This window comes from Alligator sinensis, unplaced genomic scaffold (genome assembly GCF_000455745.1).
Source record: "Alligator sinensis unplaced genomic scaffold, ASM45574v1 scaffold282_2, whole genome shotgun sequence".
NCBI classification, from domain to species: Eukaryota; Metazoa; Chordata; order Crocodylia; family Alligatoridae; genus Alligator; species Alligator sinensis.
Window position 1 is genome coordinate 976,114 of NW_005841879.1, and position 20,052 is coordinate 996,165.

General features: G+C 56.2%; 1 protein-coding gene across 1 annotated transcript in view; it reads left to right on the forward strand.

The window, feature by feature from the left end:
• FAM20A (FAM20A, golgi associated secretory pathway pseudokinase) overlaps positions 1 to 19,658 on the forward strand; it is a 38,544-nt gene extending 18,886 nt beyond the window's left edge. Inside the window, exons 3-12 of the mRNA XM_006017387.2 lie at positions 6,018 to 6,202; positions 6,920 to 6,970; positions 8,441 to 8,519; positions 10,619 to 10,711; positions 13,381 to 13,496; positions 14,165 to 14,345; positions 14,468 to 14,577; positions 15,743 to 15,824; positions 16,177 to 16,236; positions 17,751 to 19,658. Of these exons, the coding sequence (XP_006017449.1) occupies positions 6,018 to 6,202; positions 6,920 to 6,970; positions 8,441 to 8,519; positions 10,619 to 10,711; positions 13,381 to 13,496; positions 14,165 to 14,345; positions 14,468 to 14,577; positions 15,743 to 15,824; positions 16,177 to 16,236; positions 17,751 to 18,015 (1,222 nt within the window). The 3' untranslated portion in view covers positions 18,016 to 19,658. The remainder of the gene's footprint in view (positions 1 to 6,017; positions 6,203 to 6,919; positions 6,971 to 8,440; positions 8,520 to 10,618; positions 10,712 to 13,380; positions 13,497 to 14,164; positions 14,346 to 14,467; positions 14,578 to 15,742; positions 15,825 to 16,176; positions 16,237 to 17,750) is intronic.
• Positions 19,659 to 20,052: the final 394 nt, after the last annotated feature.

The following is a 20,052-nucleotide window of genomic DNA, read 5'->3' on the forward strand; positions in this document are numbered from 1 at the left end:
GTAGATGTTGACTCTGGACTCTAATAGCGGCAACTAGCAGCCAACTGAAAAAATGCACACAGTGTAAAGTGAGCTAGAATAAGTTTCTAACAGAGCAAGCAGTGGGTGACTCGACTGGCTCGGTTATTCAGTTTTCTGTGCAACTCAGTTAAAAGCCCTCCGTGTTTTAAACAAGTTTGAAACTGCTGCAGAATTTTGAATCTCCACCAGATGCCCCAGGCCTCGATCAGCACGGGCAAGAAAATGCAAGACAGCACGAACCACCGACACAGAGCTGGATCCTGCTCCGGGGCATACCCAGGACACGAGTGGCAGGATGGGAAAGGAGAGGTACTTAGCTGTGTTCGTGCAAGGTGAGGCAGAACGTAGGCTAGATTTGCACCTTGTAGACTAACTAAACGAGATAAATATAGACGAGAGCATACGTTTGCATGAACGCGAGCTGCCACCAAACGGGGGAAGGCCGGAGGATCGGTATTGCCGAGGACGCCCCGGAGCCCTGCTCAGCTCTGCTGACAAAGGAGGGTCCAAGTACTAGTATTTGATGTCACAAGGTCCTGATGTGAAGGGCTCGCACTGAGGTTTTCCTCAGATGAATATTTCTCCCATTCAGGAGCTGAAACTCTATGAAAAATCAGTGGTGATGCATGGGAGAGAAGGCTTGATTTGTAATTAATATCAGGGGACTTTTCCCCAGAGAGTTTGGGGCTCAGCCAGGACCCTGGTGCTTTCTGTCTACTCTTAACTGACCAAAGTGGAGCCTGTGCTGCCTCCTGTCACCTACGTCCTGGTCTGGCGTCATGGAAGATGCCACCTGCTCCATTGCAAAAATCAGCTTGTGCTGATGCCTGAATGTCTCCGTCGCCCATTAAAAAAGTCTGGACTCATTCTCATCTTTAAGCACAAATTCACCCTGGTGCTGGGCTTTAAAAGCCGTGCCCCTGCAAACAGCCAAAACATCCAGCCTAGTGTAGGGTCCCCACACCCAGATGAGCTACATGGGACCACGGTGGCAAGCGGCAGCGGATAACAAAGGCAGCCAGAAGCCACATTCGCACGTCCCTCATCGCGAGGTAGCCAGGGTGGATTTGGCCTCCGAGGGACCTGGGCTGCTGGAAGTGGAGTTGCACTGCAATGTGCTGCCCCTCCGCGGAGCAGGACGGGCTGGCTGGCATTGCCCTGCTGGGGTCGCTTTCCAAGTGCTCTTCGGTAATGCAGTTAGCTTCCCCTAATCCCAAAGTGCCTCTCCCCTCCCTTCTTACAACAGCACTAAATCAGCAGATTGGCCCCGGTAATGGCTTGTCCTATTCGGGTTGGGGAGGGCACAGCTAAAGACAGGCCTGATGGGCCAAGACATGACTGTGCGGGAGCAGGGTTTCGCCAAGTGCACCGCTCCCCTCCCAGGCAGCCTCGCCGGCCCCTGCAGCGACGCGGAGCTTGCTGGGGCTGGAGCGGTTCCCGCGGCTGTTGGAGCACGTCTCATTTGGGCTTCTCTGTTTCAACAGACAAGCCAATGGGGTCTGTTGCATCTGATTCCAGCTGCCTGCAAAGTTACCGTCTGGCCACAGGCACGGTGTCTGGGTCCCTCCCATTTGGCCCGATGCAAAGCAGCTGCATCCAGGAGGAGCGGGTGTTTCTCCACGCTGCGCAGGCCACGGCCAGGCTTCTCATTTCCTCCTCTGGAGATCAGCTGAGGGCAGCGGAGCGGTCCTGACTTAGGCTGGCGCAAGAGGCAGCTCTGGCTCTCTCACCGTGCGGCACTGCCCAGACTTTCTGGGGCAGGAGCCATCTCACCGAGCCCGATTTCTTCCAGGGGAGACCGGGAGCGCGTTATCCTGGAGGAAACTCTTCCAGACCCAACACTGCCGAAACCTCTGCACATAGGATGAGCAGGATGCTATAAAATGAAATGAATAGCCCCCGGGGTAATCTTTCCCATGCACAAGCACGTATTCATCTCTATCTTTTGGCCTCTTCCCCAGATTCTGCAGTGCCAGGACTGACTGAATCGCATGCACTCCATCTTACTAGTATTCAATTTACTCAGGAAAGGACTTTTATTAATAATCCTTGGCTGATATATGGAGTGTTTCAAGTGAGGGACCTAAAGGACTTCGCTGACCGTAAGGAACTAAGCTTGGTGATGCTCCAGCAGGCAGGAATCATTATCCTTATTTCACAGCTGGGGAAACTGAGGAACAAGTTGCTATTCAAGGGTAGGGCCAGAAGCTGAGATGCTCGGATGCTGGCTGAGAGCGGTACCCTCGGGCGGGAGAGATGAGACAGCTTTGCAGAGTCACGCAGAGGTAGAAGCCGTGTCTGGATAGGTTTGACCTTCCTTTTCAAAACACGGGAAAGCTAAAGAAAGGTTCGCAGCACCATTACCCAGAAACAAGGCAACAATTTCCAGGGCTTCCTTCCTCCTGCAGCCCCCCGTGTGACTGTTTCCAGTGATGAGAGAAATGACGTCCTGACGAGCCAGCTCCGAGGGAGAGTTTGCTGACCACTTGGAGGGGTTTTTCCAGGTTTGGTTTTTTTCCCCTGGCCTACTTTTCCCCTTTTCTCCTCACTTGTTTGCCTAGTGAATGCTAGCTTTCCTCCTCCTCATTTTATGGCCTGGCAGAGTTTCCAGCAAACATAAGGGATGCTCATTTTTCTGCAAGAATGGAGAAAAGCAGCATTTCAGAGCGTGGCACAGAGTAGCTCTCTGGAGCTGTCGGCCTTGGTTTCTGGACAAGCTGACCCGGGTCGAAGAGACCTGGCGTCGGCAAGCTGTCGCCTGCCTCCTGGGCTGATGAGTAGCATAGGCAGCGATCTGTGTTTGGCGTGGGGAAAGGACCGGGGAGGAGGGAGTCTCCCAAAGTAAGCTGCACTTTGTTTCTCACTGATGACCCATGCAAGCAAGGCAGCCTAGCATGGCTCTCTAGGGATCTGACATCAGGGCCCCTCGCCCGCATCCTGCATCCGCGGTGCAGCAGAAAGGAAACAGAAGAGGTCTCCAGCTGCTCAGGACATGGTGCTTCGTGCTTGCAAGCAAACCTCCGGCAAAGCTCAGCCTGGAAGAGGGTCTCAGCAATGCGGGGATGACAACCGTCACACCGTTCTGACCCTGCACATAGGCCGGAGCTGCCTGTTCCCACGGTTTGGTTCATCACATAACCAGCAGCCTGAGAGCCATTGCCCTACTCCTGCTAAATGGGTGTGTAAACTGAGAGTGTGCGAGAAAAGGATGTGGTGTGAATCTCCAGAGAGCTACAGCTGAGCTAACAAAAGGGTCTTTGCGGAGCCAGCCTGCCCCTCCTCTGACATCTCCCGAGAGAGGCGACGTTTCCACATCCCGTGTGTAGCCCGACAGCGCTTCTCGAAGCCACGTTAAGTGTGCTGCGAGTTACTGTGCACGTCATCATAAGATCTGGAGCATCTCCCTCCTTGGTGGTCACGCAGGCAAACATTTGACATGGCGCTGTCATTTGGAAAAGCTCAGATTCGGGGATGGCAAGGAACGGGGAGATGAAATGCTATTTTCTCTTAATACGGCACTTTCCGAAGAGCGCGCACCTCTAGCAAGAGGCGCTCGTCTCCGCTTTGTGACTGCAGCCGCCAGCGGGTGGGCTTCAGCTGCCGGGTGGGAAGATCCTGTCTCCAGTTCTTCCGATGGGTCCACACCCTCCTTGCATGTTCCCCGCGGGCTTGCCTCCGTCCTGTGTGTTTGGCCCCTGGGAACTCACCTTCTGAAAGCCCTGCTGTTTAGCACCTCCCCGTCCTTTTCTGGCATGTACTCAGCCCAGGGTCACTTAACATCAGGGGAAGCGACACCCAGGCCTGTGTGCTGGGGAGTGTGTGCAAGCATTTTGGATGGTGCAGGTCTGAGCTCCCCCTGCCCATAGGGTTGGGTTGGTTAAAGCAGGCTGATGATGATAGCCAAGGGCACGCATGGGGCAATGGGCTAGCATTGCACACAGCTGAATGAGCGGGTGTCCATGAGCCGGTGGGTAGCTGGGGTGGCCTTTGGCACAGGGCTAGAGTGGGGCTTGAACTCGGAGATCTCGGCGAGTGAGCATGGTCTGCAGAGAGCCTGCAGCAACGTGAGAGACTCCCACGGGCATGCCGGTCCCTGGTTGGAAAAAGAGGGGAGCGACAGAGCCCCCCGCGTGCGGGTGAGCGGCTGCTTCGGTGCAGAGGAGGTTTGCCGATGTCCGGAGTCCACGGGTGGGAAAGTTGTTTCGGGCAAAGCTCGGCACAGGGGACTCGCGGGTTCCCTCACAAACCCCGCCTGACTCAGCAGCTTGGAGTCTTGCCTTGACTTTGGGGTGGTTTTATTTATTTTTATTTTTATTTTAGTCACGACCACAAAGCAGAGCCAGGGAAGGGGAAGCGGGGCCGTGAAGGAGACGCACAAAAACTCTGCAGAGAGAAACGTTCGTGCAAACCCCTGTGTGCCCAAACCACCTGGCATCACACGGCTCTGACTTCAGCAGGCGCCACTGAGCCTCGTCTTTCCAAACCTGGCAGAGGGCTATCCCTGCCCCTCCTGGCAGCGGGGACCCTTTTCCCATTGACTTTCTATTGCATATCACTGTCATTAAGGAGTGCCTCGCCGTTGTTAGTGGCTGTCGCCCCACAACACCCCTTATGGCAGGGAAGTCGCGTTACTCGGTTTCCCACCTACCATTTGGATGCAGCTTCTCCGTATCCCGGGCTTTCCCATCTCTGAACGGGGTGGCAGGAGGGTTGCATTGTGCAGATGGCTGGGCAAGGGCAGAAGTCTTTGCACCATCTCCTCCTCACCCTGCTCTTCACCTCTGCTAGCAGCTTCGTTCTCGAGCAGATGAGCTCCTGGGCCCCACGAGCATCCGCCGCCGGGAGATTTGAGCAGCTGAGCAGATAACGGCCTTTTAATGGGAGACGCTCTTATAGCAGCTTTGAGACTTCTGCTGTTATTGCATCCGCCTTCTTCCTTTGTGTGCGTGTTTTCCTCTCTGGAGAGTTGTCCGACGTCCTTGGTCACGAGCCCTCTGGATGCAGTGTCTGTCCGCCTGGGCCCTGATCCCGGATGGAGGTCCCTAGTGACTGCCACAGTATACGTAGTCGTAATGCAGTGATGGGTATGGGCTAGAAATAGCATTTGCACAGGGGATGTTAAGTGCCTTCTAACCCTAGGTTGCTGTTTCTTTCCCGGGACACGTGTCGTGTGGGTCTTGAGGTTGCATCCTAACTTTTGGTGCAAAAAGGCCTGGGTTCAAATCCTGCCTAAGCCCTGAGGTCTGTGATTGCCAGGGGCTCCCGTAGCCCAGTGGCTCTCACGTTTGCTGAGCCTGTCGAAGGCTTGGTGGTTTCAAACTGTGCAGAAACATCCTATTCTTGTTCTTTTTGGCTGGCTCAAGGTAAGTTGGCCTAGTGGTTAAGGCAACGGCTGGTTCAGCTGTTGTGCCCTGTGTCAGTGGGGTTCAACTCCTATCCTCACCAGTGAGCTTTGGATCAGGGTCTGAGTCGAAATAGAGCGCCCCAAAGGAGGCTCCGGGGGGCTGGATGCAGGTAGGCTCGGAGCGGTTTCCAAAGGACGGTGGCTGCGGCGTTCCAGCTGTGACATGAGAATGATACAAAGGCAGCAAAACCGCTCCTGCTTTCACCCTGCTTCATCCAGGGTTCAAGTGGGAGCCGTCTTGCTGCATTCGTGCGATTGCTGCTGCCTTCGGGCTTCGCCGTTTGGCGATCAAAGCATAACTGCTGCAGCCGCTCTTTAGACGCGTTCCCCTTGTGAGACCAGATGCACACGTGTCCCTGCCCTCTGTTATTTGCTCTGCGGACAACTTTCCGGTGAGTTGGGAACAGTCCCCTCCTCCAGTCTCTCTGTGCCTCAGTTTCCCCACCTGTCCAATACTCCTTACCCACACCAGTAAGACCAGTTGATATCTCGTGGAAAGCTGTGTCCGAGAGAAAGCTGCATATTAACAGAATTTGGCCGAGTCTTTGGAAACCAGGCGATTCCCATCATGTGAACTTACCCTGCTTTTCAGGAGACACAAACTTTACCGCCAGGAGCTCAACCTCACGTCTCCTGCCACCCTGCTGCAGCTGAAGATGGAGGCCAGTTGGCTCCAGTTCCACCTGGGCATCAACCGCTATGGGCTGTATTCACGATCCAGCCCTGCCATTAACCAGCTTCTCCACGACATGCAGGATTTCAGCATGATCAGCGCCGGTAAGACTTTCTGTGCACGCCTGTGAACTGAGGAGGAGGGCTGGCTGCTTGCTCGGCTCGCCGTGCAGCCGATCAAAGTTTATTTTAACTAGAAAAAGCCTTCGTTAAAAATGCCAAAACCCGTCTCGGTTTTTCCATGAAACTTCCCAGGCCCTTTTGGCTATTTAAACACATCCAGTGCAGGACTGCCAGGGGGGGTACACTGCAGCAAAGTGGGTGTTATTTCTAAGAAATAGGGACAACCTTGAAAGAGGCCATCTGTTTTTAAAGCTCCAAAATGTACAGGTTTGTGCCGCAGCTAGGCTGTCGTGTCGTCAGTGCTTTTGGAAATGGGACGGGCGATTCCCACGCATTTGTGGGTGCTTGTGCAACTGTAAACCGCAGGCAGGTTTTGCTAGAGCAGCATTTTTCAAAGCAGGGTCTGCAAAGCCCTGGGGGGCAGGGACGGGCCTGGTGGAGGGTCCCCGAGAGGAAGGACGAGGAAAGGGGACATGTCAGTGAAGGAAAAGGAAGAGAAAGGAGCACGGAGGCGGCTGCAGGGGTTACCGCGTGGGTGAACTGTTGCTTTCTTTATGATCCCATGGGAGTAGGTATCAAAGGAAGCAGACACGAGGCGTTTCTGCCCTTGGGTCCAGCTCCCTCTGAGCCACGTCTCCTCGGTCACGTCGGGCAGGGTGGGCTGCGACTGAGTCCGGATGGCTTTTCCTTCCTTTGCAGATTACAGCCAGGATGAGAAAGCTTTGCTGGGAGCCTGCGACTGCACCCAGAGTAAGTGTCTCGTTGGCCTTTGGCTCCTTGCGCTTGATCGCTCGGCAGACCTGACCCGGGGGGAGGGCGGAGGTCTCTCCACATTTAGTGTGACTTGTTTTCCCTTTCTTTTGAACCCGTCTTATAAAAACCTCTGGTTTTGACTTTTCCTTGCCTGCCCCAGGAAACCCTTCTGCAACCTCCCTGCTTGGGGGCAAACCTCCGCAGGGTTAAAAAAACAAAAAGGCCGGGATGAAGGTTGCAAATCCAGACTGGGTCCATTGCAACTCGAGGCAGCCAAAGCCATTAACTCCCTGCCTGGGGGCCAAGAGCTGTTTCTGGCATGTGGCCTGCGGCCACAGTTGGGACTGAGCCGGGTCCTTGCTTGCAGTCTCCATACCAGAAGCCCAGAGCTGGCACCTGGCTCCAGATGTCCTCAGCGTAATGAGAGTCTTTCCATTGATTTTAAGCAGGCGTCGTGTGCTCGGAGCATGGTCCTTCCAGGTGGGAGCTGGGACAGCTGCGCTGGGCAGGAGCTCATGCTGCTCTGTGCACAGGCTGCGTCTGTCCTGGGGAAAAGCAGGGAGCCCTCTTCTCTGCAGCTGCCCAAATCAGCCCCGTCTCTGCAAATCCTGGGCAGATGAGGGCTGCAGGAAACCCCCTGTACATCGCAACGGGTGCAGAAGCTGCACGACTGTAGTCCTGCCTCCATGCACCCCTGCTCATTGCATGCCTTCTCAGGGCAGTATTATTTTGCACTGTGGCTCCACCGAGCATCTCTTGCACAGCGAGAAGGATGCTGCATACATCTGTTGAGCACGCTCTGTGCCCCCCTGCCCACGACTGCGGGGTGTCGAAATGTATAGGACAGAGCCTGCATTGCCGTGAAGGCAGAGTCCTGGCAGCACCCCTGCATGCAGTATCTCAGTTCGAACAAGAACCTCCGCTTCCCATTACTGGCCTAGAAAGGCGAGTTAGAGAAATCCAAGAGAGAAAAGTGCTTGGAAACTAGAAATCCTGCAGGGGAATAATCTTCCTGGCATAGAAGAGATGCAGAGTGAGAAAAATATTGGTGTGTTAAGAAATGTAGGGGGGTGCATGCAGCATCTCAGGCATGTGTGCATGCACAGCTCGAACAAGAACCTCCGCTTCCCATTACTGGCCTAGAAAGGCGAGTTAGAGAAATCCAAGAGAGAAAAGTGCTTGGAAACTAGAAATCCTGCAGGGGAATAATCTTCCTGGCATAGAAGAGATGCAGAGTGAGAAAAATATTGGTGTGTTAAGAAATGTAGGGGGGGAGACACAGCAGCAAAGGCACACTACAGCCAGCTGCGGGAAGACAGTTTATTACCCAAAGAGGCTAGATTTACTCATGTAGGCTCGAGAGATGGATTTCTTGCGGACAGCAAGTGCAAAACGATATAAAGGCATATCGCATAAGCTCAGGGTTGATGGTTTCTGAATGTTTTATTTCCTTCCCTCTCCACCAAGTTGTGAAGCCCAGCGGCGTGCACCTGAAGCTGGTTCTCCGGTTCCAAGACTTCGGCAAGGCCATGTTCAAACCCATGAGGTAAGGCGAGGGGTCGTGGTACTTTGGCTTGCAAACTACCTGGGATCACTGTTTCCAAAACAGCCTCACCCAGCAATTAAGCAAGGTGACCTGCGCTGTAATAAAAGAAAGAGACCTAGGGCTTCTTTGTCCGGCTATGTGGTTCAGAGACTTTCCATAAATAAGAGCTGCCAGCCAGCAACCCGTCCTGCCAGCTAGGTGGTGACCTGACCAGGAGAGGGTGAAACAATGGCATGTGGACAAGCTTTGCAGGTCGACGGAGGTTGTGGGAAGCACATCTTTTGTCTCCTTCATGCAGCAAATGTTATCTAGACAGATCAAAGTCTTAATGATCCTGGGCTGTTTTATCAGCACCAGAGATTTCAGCAATAGAGACAAAACTCATGGTTTAGCAAACAGTTGTGAGCTCCACCTTACTGTATGGAGCTGAAACATGGGCAATGTACAGGAGACATGGCAAGTCATTAGAGAAGTACCATCAATGCTGCCTGCAGAAGATCCTTTGAATCCAGTAGGAAGACAGACGCACCAACATCGGTGTCCTCGCACAAGCAAAAAGCACAAGCATCGAGGCGATGATCATCCAACATCAACTTTGCTGGGCCGGCCACATCATCCAGATGTCCAACTCCAGAGTCTTGAAGCAGTTTTTATCCTCCCAGCTCAGTCAAGGCACGCGCCGAAGAGGGGGGTCTTCCCTTCAAGGACGTCCTCAAGGCCAACGTGACATCAATGCAGCACTGACATCTCATGGGAGACTATCACCTAGGACCAGCCCAAATGGAGGAAGAGTCTGCTGCAAGGATCTCGGTACTTGTTGCAAACCGAATCCAGGATCCAGAGCCAACACGTGCCCGAGTTGCATCAGAGTCACTTGATCCTGGATCAGCCTCATCAGCCATCTTCGGACCCACTGTTAAGACATTCATGGAAGACAATCGTGCTGGACTACGAGGGATTGCCAAAGAAGAGACAAACCCAAGGCGTTTCTTCATGCGTCGTTTGAATTCAGCACTTTGGAGCGAAGGAAATGTTAAATGCAAAGGACACGAGCTGGTCTTTCTCTCCGCTGTGTATAAATTGCTGAAGAATATAATTTTCTGGTGTTTCCCAATAGGATTTCTCTTTCACTTTAATTTGCTTTTCATTGACATCCCAAGCACATTTCTAAGAAACAGCTTGTCACTTTGCTACCTTTGGATAGCGGTCTGAAATTGCTTCTGCCTTTATTTATAACCCTTTTGGCCCTCTACATATATTTCCATTCAGATTGTTTTCTGCACGTTGCCTTGGTCTGGAATAGAGGCTTGTGCTACGACAAGTGCGACTCTTTGCTTGTCTTAAAAGGAGGGGATTCCTCTCTCCTTTCCCCCTAGTGCTTGGCTGTATTAATCCCAAGAGGTAAAATAAATAGGGCCCCTATGTGCTCAGCGATGGAGGGTAGTAAGGTTTGCCTCCGGGAGCTGTGGGGAGTTGGCTGGCGCACTGAATTTTTCACCTGCTTTCCCGTTCAGAGGACTGACTAGCCCAGGGATATACTTCCACGTGTACAGTGCTGCTTCACATACCGACCAAACGGAGCTGGTAAGGATTCGGAGTTACTGGAAAACAAGCAGCTGGTTTCCACTGGACTACTGGCAAAACTCCTTTAGTTTAAGCTCGGCAGAGACCAGGGATCATCGGACGATGGAGACCTGGCTCCTCTCTGCCCCTCGGGGAGGTGGTCTGGAGCGATGCACAACCAGGTTGGCACCTGCGGTGGGCATTAATAAGGTCTCCAGGATGGTCCGTTCAGGTCTGAATGCAAGCATAACCATTTAGAGGAGCCTGCCTCCTGTCTTTTCGAGGACGTGCATGCGAACTGCTCCTTCTAGCTGTTGCTTTAATAATCCATGGCCCTTTACCACTGCCTTTCAAGCAGCAGTCCTAGTTGGCGTGCTGCTAAGTGCAGCATTGTCATTAGCACCAGGGTTGCAGGGCACTGGGAGGTCTCTGCGGGTCTCCAAGACCTTTGGGAAGAGCCCCGACTGCCTCCAAGTGAGCTCCCCTGTCCCCCGTGTGCATCCTGTCTCGTTAGTAACCCTCTCACTTGCTTTCAGGCAGAAACGCGAGGAAGAGACTCCAGAGGACTTGTTCTACTTTGTTGACTTGCAGAGGCACAACGCGGAGATAGCCGCCTTCCACCTCGACAGGTACTCCTGCCCCGGCAGCACGCAGGAGTAAAATGCTTTTTAGTTTCAGCTCGTAGCGCTTCAAGAGGCTAGGAAATGTCTCCTGCATAGAAAGGATGAGAAAACACGGGCAGAGAAAGGCAGGGCAGGATGCAGGGGAGAGACCTAGCTTCCAGCTCTCTGGTCCAGCTGGACAAGCCTCCCTCCTCCTGTTCAACAGAGCTGGGCAAGGCCCTTCCTCCTTTGCAGTAGCTTGAAGCCTTGGCTCTTTAAACACGATCCCTTCCCAGCGAGGCTGACCGTGATTTGGGAGCAGCGTTTGGCTGTGAAATCCTGAGCAAAACGGACCTTGTGGATGGGCTCTGCGCTGAATGCAACCTGCCTAAGGGACGTGGTTAGACTCTCCCTTAGGACTGGCTCGGGCAGGAGCAATTTGGCTTGTTTTGTGGGGTGAGGCCTGCTTTACCCACGCTCGGTCAGACTGACGCAGGGTTTCTCTGCTGGTGTAGCAAAGGCGCCGCAGCTTTGTGTGTGGACGCGCTCAGATGGTTTAAACCCGGCTTAAATGGGTTCAGCTCCTCTACGGTGCGCGTCCGCACTGCTGCGACTGCAGGTAGACCTACCCAAGCCGGCGCTAAGCTCAGCAGCTCGTGTCCTGCTAGCATCTGGGCTCGGTGCAAGCCAGCTGCCTGGGGCTTTGCCCAGCTCCTGGGGCAGGCTTTGCAGCTCTGGCTGAGCTCTGTATTGCTAGGCAGTAAACGGGGAAATCTGCACCCGCCGCAGTCACGACACGCCGCATCCGCCGGTCGACTAACCAGCAGGAAACTGAGCTGAGGTATCCGCGCACCAGGCTGCCCCAGTCAGATTAACAAAGGCTTCCGGTTGATTTAAATTAAGCCAGCGCAACCTCCACATACAGACAAGCCCTCAGTGAAATGGGCTGCTACCCCGGGGAAGCTCATTCTGCAGCAGGAAGCATTAGATAGACCTGTGGATTTAGATAAGGCATGGCATTCAGCAGCATGAAGTATAAAGTCTTGCACTTAGGAGGCGATAACAAGGGCACCGGCTGCAGGATGGGGTCACATAGACGAGTCAGCGGGGGAAGAGCACAGGTTGCATGCACCGGTCTCAGGATGAGCATAAGCCTCCAGTGTGATGCAGCTGTGAAAAAGGGTAATGCAATCCAAGCGTGTATTGCACGGGGTAAATGCGGGAGAGCCAGGGAGGTTTGCATATGGTTGGGGAGACCCCACGATCGAATGGCTACGAGATGCTGAGCAGCCTAGCTCTTGGAGGAGGGAGTTTGGGATGCTCTTGCAAGCCAGAGAGCGGGAGCAAAGCATTCAAATCACATTAAGATTGAACGTGAGGTGGTGGCGGGGGGCCAGGTGGAAGGGGAGGCATCGCTGTTCAGCACTGGGCCTGCGTGCCACGTAGACGTGGGCATCTGCCACTCCCAGGTTTGGACGCAGCCGTACCTCCTGCCGGGGAACAGGCTCTGCCAACCCCAGGCTTCAAGGCTTTTGCTTGTCACGTGTAGGGCCAGGGAGAGATGCTTTCCTCTCATGCATGCAGCTGGCTTTGGGAATCTGCAGGTAACCGGGCGCCTGCAGAAGCTGGAGGTGGACTCGCGGGTCTGTGGTACCCCGCTTCCCATCCTTACACTCCTACTCTGGCCCCTTTCCCTGGCAGATGGTTACACGAGAAATGCCCATTGGGAAGGGCCAGCTCATCTCCCTGCAGGCAGGCGTAGAGGTGCTGCTGTTTGCACACCCGCTTCTTCATCGCACAGGGCACGTGCCCATGAAGAGGAAGGCTGGGTGGTGCAGGGGAGGGAGCCAGAGGTCTGTCTGTGCCTCTGGCATTGAATGGCCGGTGTGACCTTGGCTGTCTCATTCCACTTCTTTTCCATTTCGCTCCTCCGTGCCTCAGTTTCCCCATCTCTAAAGCAAGGCTCATGCCACCTGCTGCCCCCCTGAACCCCCTTGGAGAAGGGTAGCTGGAAAGTGCGAGAGAGGAGTAACGATTTCGTGACGTGCTGCAGTAAGAGGCAGGCTGAAGCCAGTTTCAAGCTCAGTTCCCAGCCCCCAAGGGCAATTCCCAGCACCTTGCTCACAGCCGTACCCAGCCTGGCCCAGAGTGACTGACTCAGTGACCCGCAGCGGTTTTCTATGCTGGCATTCCTCCCTAAAACGCCTTTGGCCCCATGCTCTGCTTATCATGAGCAATATTTGTGAGCTGACTCACTGACGGGAGGGTAAATGCATGGGTGAAGGGGTGGGGGAGTGACCTCCTCTCCGCTTCCTGCTGCTCCGTGGTGTCCTACGAGGCTCAGGATTGCCCTGCGGGGTGGCGGCGCCACACAGGCCATGGCCCAGAGGCCACGACAGGTGCCAGAGGTGCAGCAGCAGTGCCTGCAGGGAGTGCATCCGTGTGCCATACCTGAGCTTTGGGGAGGGATTTCAGCTGTCTCCAAAACCTTGCACGGCCAAGCCCAGCACAGCCCACTTATGGCTGGGGGTGGCAGGAGCCTGCGTGCTCGCCGGCAAGAGAAGAACCAGCTAAACGGAGCAGGGCTCGGCCACAAAACAAAAGGGAGGGGAATAGCAGCGTGCAAACCCTGCTCCCCCACGCCATCACACCTCTGGTCCAGGCCCCTTTGCCTGACGCGTTTCCCTCTGCTGCAGGATCCTGGATTTCCGGCGCGTGCCGCCCACCGTGGGCAGGCTGGTCAACGTCACCAAGGAGATCCTGGAGGTCACCAAGAACGAGATCCTGCAGAGCGTCTTCTTCGTCTCGCCAGGTAGGCGAGCCCCGTGTGCACGGAGCAAGGGGCTCGTGCTGCACGGGCGAGCTGAGCCGTGCACGTGGCAACACCTTGACCCGGGGCGTGACTTGCAGGCTCCTGGCTCGCTCGCTGCAGGGGGGTAGTGAATGCCACAGGGGCAGAAAGGCTGACAGTGTGCAGCCACCTGTAAACGGGGACAGCCCTGGGGTACGGGCGGCCCTTGGGATGAGCTGTGCCCAGGGGCTGGTGATGCTGGGCACTGGCCATGTGTCCAGGGCAACCAAGCGCTGTGGCCACCCACCGGCCAAGTACAGGACGAGCAGAGGCAAGCCCTAGTTGTGCAACGTCTGCCCCCAACACCTTCTGCAGTAGCAGCAGCAACCCCGGGCATGTAGCTGCACCCGGAGCGCGGCGGTGATGCTGGAGCTCTGTCACAGCTGCTCCTGCAAGCACAAGGGCTGGGGGCAGGGGCTGTGTGTGCCCAGCACAGTGTGTCACAGCATTACCAGGCCTGCACGTCCGTAGCTGCAAAAGCACCGGCTGCGGGGCTGCAGGTGATGCTCCATGAGTGGCCAGCAGTACAGGCAGCCCAGCGGAGCTGCTCTGGCTGCGTTTCCCCCACCAAACCCCATAATAAGCAGTCCGTTACAGTGGCTGCAGCTTGGTCCCCGGTCTCCCCACAGCCAGCAACGTGTGCTTCTTCGCCAAGTGCCCGTACATGTGCAAGACGGAGTATGCGGTGTGCGGGAACCCGCACCTCTTGGAGGGCTCCCTGTCAGCCTTCCTGCCCTCCCTCAACCTGGCGCCCCGGCTCTCCATCCCCAACCCCTGGATCCGCTCCTACTCGTTCGCTGGGAAAGAGGAGTAAGTGAGTGGGTAACGGCTGCCTCGGCAGCCAGGGCACCGGGGAATGGGACAGGACCGTGGTGCAGCGCTGGGCTGGGCGGGAGCAGCATCGGGCATCACCTGTCCTCCGTCGCCTGCAGGTGGGAGGTGAACCCGCTGTACTGCAACACGGTGAAGGAGATCTACCCCTACAGCAGTGGCAGCCGGCTGCTCAACATCATCGACATGGCCGTCTTCGACTTCCTCACAGGTACGCCGCACCGCTGGCCTGGCACTGCCCTGTGGGACGCCCGCTACGGCTGGGACTCCGGACCTTTCCATGGCACTGCCAGCAGCAGGCATGGGTAACGGAGCCAGGCCTTTGGGACCTGCCCTGGCAGCACAGAGGGAGCCAGTCTTTGGCCATTCGTGGTGGAGCTGCCCTTTCCGCTCAGCCCACCCTCCTCCGTCTGCTTTGCACTCCCCAGCGCCTGCTTGCTGCATGGTTTTGCAGCTCTCCCGCCTCGTGGCCTTGCTCGGGGATTGACAGGGCAGGACCAGCCTTGGCTAAGCTGCCCCTTCTCATCTGTCTGCCCCTTAAGCAGCATGTTTTGCTGCTGATACTCTGAAGCCTAAGTTAAGGTAAAATCAGGTAGGCAAGAGGTAACATGGAGCCACTAGCCAGGCCTTTCTATGCATCTCTGTGTCTTCCACCAGGTCACTCCATCATCTGCTTGCCATACACCCAGGACATGCCAGGGCCAGGAGTCAGGACCTTAGTCCCAGACCACTGAGGCCATCCAGCAAACCCCAGGCCTCAGTTTCTCCTGCCCCGTGTACACTCAGGCACCGGCGTAACGGCCAGACAGCTCTTCTGTGCTTCAGTCCAGTTGCACAGCACTTAGGGGGCTTGCAAGGAGGCAGGATTGAGACTTTGAATTCTCCTCCACCTCCACTCCATTGAGCTCCCAGCACACTGCTCAAGCCCCCAGACCACAGGCTTGCTGCTTCCCTGGGGGTCTTCCAGCCCTCCCCTTCCAGCTGGTCCAGTGCGTAGTCGGGCATGAGTGAGAACAGGGGGGATGCATGGGGCCAGGAGGCAAAAAGCCCAGGCAAGGGGTGTGTAGCTCAGGGAAGGAGCTACTACTTCAGCAAGGAAGAAGACCTGGGATCTAGCCTGGCCTCTTGCTTCTCAGCAGCATCCACCCTTTGCTATTGCTTGAGGGGCTGTGGAGCACCTGATCTGTGCATTCAGACACTTTGTAAAGTAGGGGTAGGTGCTAATGGGACTCCTGCTCCCTCCCCTTACGCTATTAGTGTCCCCTCCGCTCCCCGCTTCCTTGTGGTTTCCGGTGGCACACGGCAAACTGCTTCCCTGGCAGTGCCACACAGTGCAGGGGCACACGTGAACGTCTCACTGCTTTCCCCTCTGCCAGGGAACATGGACCGGCATCACTACGAGATGTTCACCAAGTTCGGGGACGACGGCTTCCTGCTGCACCTGGACAACGCCCGTGGGTAAGGCTGGGAGGTGGCAGAGGCGTTGGGGCTGCAGGGGAGGGCTGGTGGCCAGGTAGGTCATCCATACGCAGCCCTCCCAAACAGGGCAAGAGGCGGGGAGGGAGAGCTGGAGGTGGGGGGTGCCCAAGCTGCAGCAGGAGGCAGTCGTAGGTGTTGCTTTCACAAGCAACACCAGCGCTGGGTTTGTGCCTGCCCATTTTCCTCTGCTGGCTGGGTGCAGGGGAGGGCCTGGCGCCTCAGCCGTACCCTAGCACGTGCTGTGAACTAGGAGGCCCCAGCCCCAGCCTGCTCCCGGCCTCTCTGCGCCCAGCCCTGGGCCCGGTCACTTCACCTTCTCTTTGTACCGCAGCTTCGGAAGACATTCCCACGATGAGCTCTCCATCCTGGCTCCTCTGGCCCAGTGCTGCGTGTAAGTATGCCGGCGAGCTCAACAGACAGGCTGCCGTAGGCTCCCTGCACGTCCACGTCCGCTTGAGAGAGGCGAGACGCATTGCCCTCGTACACCGTGGTGCTGCAGGACCCCGACTTGCACTGCTCTGGGGTTACGCAGCAGGACGGCCTGCTCCCAGCACTGCCCCTTTCTTCAGGGCATCTGCACTCGCTTTGACGTCTCTGCTGGACACCTAGGAGCGGCACAGGAACGTGGCCAATGCGCGCTTCAGCACGCTCTCTCCCAGCCTTGCTCTGTCTCCCTGAACAGGTCTATTAGCTGGATTTTCAAGGTGCTCTTTGCACCTAAAACACTTAATTTCCAGGCACAGGGTTCCTGTAAATCCTGCCCAGGAAGTGCTGCTCTGTGAGCCTTAAATTAAGCCCCTCTCAGCCGTTGGCTAAAGTGCAATAGCCTGACAGGGCAGAGCCGACCCGTCTGCACAGGGCCAGCAGCCAGGGGCTGATTTGGTTCCTTTGCAAGAATCAGCCGGGGCAAGACCAGCTGCTTGTGGGGTAACGGTGCAAGAGCGGCTCTGGCCTTGCAAGGACGTCGGTCCAAGCTGCCGCGCAGGGGGAGCGTGAGGGAAGGCATGCCCCGGGGCAGGGGGCTGAGACGTCTGTGGCCAGCAAGGCCTTTCTGATCAGCACCTGTGTCCGTCCCCCGCTTCCTAACAGAGCCCCCTCCAGTGCAAGTGCCCGTAGCCCCCCTGACCTCCACGCCCGTCTACACCAGCTGAGCACTGGACCCAGTCTCCCTACAGCAGGCACTTGCTGGCAGCTGCTTGAGCCTCTCCCAGGGCCCAGTAAGGACCAGTTCCCTGCACTGGAAAACCCTGGCTTATTTCCAGTCTGAACATTTCTAGCTGCAGCTGCCAGGCCCTGGCCTCTGTCACATTACATGCTACTTGGGCCAGGCATCTGCAGTCTGGACTGTAGAGAGGGGCTGTCCTGAATGAAGACACGCTGCATGCGCACATGCTAAGGTTGATAAAACCCCCGCAGCTTCTTGGCTTGAATGCCCGCGAGCCACGCAAAGCAGTAGCGCTGCTGTACCTGGCAGGAAGCAACCTGCAACGGCCCTAGTAGAGGAGGCGACAGGGAGCCTCCATCGCACACTGTCCTGCTTCCCATCAGGGCCTTATATTTTTGTGGCACTCCTTTACCAGCCCGTGCTGTTCCTTGCGGGGTCAGGCTGACCCTTCAGGACAGGCCCAGGAGAGCTGCCCCAGAAGAGCCGTGCGTGCCACACGCCACGTGGCAGGAGGAGGCATCCCTTGCTCTTATCCCCACGCCCCCGACTGGGTGCCACAATGGCACTGGACCCCGTAGCCACCACCTCTGCCTGGCTCAGCCCCTCCTGTTCGCCATAAGGCTCCTTTGCCAACACTCGGCCACCTTCCCTGGAGCGCTCTGCTGTTGTCCTAGCTTTGGACCACGGCAGGGATGCATTGCCAGGGGATCAGCACCTGACCCGGCTGCTTCTCTCTCCAGGATCAAGAGGACGACGCTGCTACGGCTGCAGCTGCTGGCGCTGCCCGAGTACCAGCTCAGCGACGTCATGAGGGAGTCACTCCTGCAGGACCGCCTGGCGCCCGTGCTGGCCGAGCCCCACCTCCTGGCTTTGGACCGGCGGCTGCAGTTGATCCTGCAGGCAGTGCGGACGTGCATAGATGCACATGGAGAAGGCAGCGTCGTGGTCAACAACACACAGACGTGGGAGAGGCCCACAGCTGAGAGCACAGCACGGACCAGGTAGAGCTGAGACCGGGGGCAGGGGAGAGCCCCTGGGAGCCGGGTAGTGATACTTCTCCATAGACACAAGCCTGTTGGATTGAGAGGAGAGGCTCCGAGATGGACTCCCACGTTCACATCAGACCTTGGGGGCAACACTGCCCAGCTGCAGCTTGGGTGCCTGGGGTAAAACTTTTGTTAAGTCCACGTGTAGGCAAGAGCCTGACCTTGACCTGGATTCATTCCTCCACCTGCCGCCCTTCAGAGAGGCATCGGAGGCTCCATCTGCTCAGTAGCAGCTGGGCAGGCCTCTGCAGAAGAGCACAGGCATTGGTGGGCCTAGTCTCATCACTGAAGGACAAAACCAGGTCCCAGAGAGGCTTGAATAAAGAGCCACTGAAAGGGCAGCGTGTTTGGCAAGTCTGCTCTGTCAGCACCTGCGTGCGGTTGCATCAAAAACAGCCTTTAGTCCCCAGGGCCACGTCTGTTGCTCTGTGACCCAGCTCATCCCGAGCCGAGCCGAGCCGAGCCCTGCCTGTGCAGCGCGTGGGCAGCCCGGCTCCTCCATCGCCCCACACAGCATCCGTGGGTGGGAAGGGATTTGTGGTCAGGGCGATAAAGGAGGCAGGTGAGCACGGACCATCAGGGCCCGAGGGCAGCCCTGTGAGCAACCAAGAACCCGGCTGCCAGCAAAGAGCACAGTCTCAGGCTGGCAGACTTTGGAGCCACAGCTTGAAATACCAACACATGTGCCAGTGATTTTAAGCCACCCATGAGAACATGCAGGAAAGCAGCAGCATGTGTTGTTCCTGTTCCCTGCCCCCCAGGCCCATTTCAAAAAAGGGTCTTAGGAATTGGAGAGCAAAGCACGTAGGAAGCCAGTTAGGCACAGCCTGGCAATCGGTTTGCTGGGCAAGCTTCCCCTCGCCTCCCAGGCATTAGCACATTTTCATCACCGCGTCTCTTAATCAGCTTCTCCCCAGCAGCTTCCCATTGCTCTAAGCATGGAGCCAACCTTTCTCTTTGGCAGCCAAAGGAAAGCACGGGGGAACTTGGTGCCAGGTCTGACATTGCTTTCACCATTTCACTGCTGAAACCGAGGTCAGTGAGGATCAGGCTTTAGTTGATTTGTCCTATGGCACCATTAGGAAATCCTCGTTTTGCTACAAGCTCATTCTAACCCCATTCACAAAAAAAACAAACCAGCTCGAGTGCGTTTGTTTAGTCTTCCGCCACCTTTCTGCAACAGGTCTGATTCCGAGAGCACTAAGTCCTTGCAAACAGATGTGCATTTCAGCTGGAGTTTGTTCTAGTTCTCTTGCTAGCTGGAGTGCAGGTGTGCACGCTAATGCAGTCTCAGTGAGGAGGGGAGAGCAAGGCACCGACCCCTGGGGAGCTGTGATGGCCAAGGAAGTTTGAGCCGCTTTTATTTTTAAAGGTGCTGTGTCTCATGCCGACTAGCAGACACCAAAGAAAAGCACCTACCTGGCTGGACTCTGGCTTCTACCGTGTCTCACACTTAAAAACCTGCTCTCTTAAGCTCAGAGCGGTAACAGGCTCAGGTCCCCACTGTCAAGCAGCATTGAGGAAAAACCGGGTTTCCACCCCTCGTGCCAATTGTGGTGTAGCACAGAGTGGGAATAAATAAAAGGACATGATGGACCTTCAGCTCCCAGTGTGTGGCAGTTCTTTCAGTACACACGCTCTTCATGCAGGGCTGGAGATCCCCCCCCTGGCAGTGGAGCTCCCCCTCCTGGCAGCCTCTGCCCCGCGAAGGAGAGAAGTCCCAGCCGGGCAGCGAAAAGGCTGGTTCTGGTGCTGGTGCACAGTCCGTGTGCTGGGACGAGCGCTCTGCCTCTGAGGGAGAGATCCCAACCAGCAGCGGTGCATCCACGCGGGCCCTAGGGCAGGCAAACTGGCATTAACAGGCAGCGATGCCAAGGCCTTGGGGGTGGTGGGGACAGGCCAAATCACCCTCCCGGGTAGCAGCTGCATTGCTTCCAGGTATAGAGGGTGGCCACCTGAAGCACAACCTGTGTGAGGGCACTGCCAGCAGGCATGA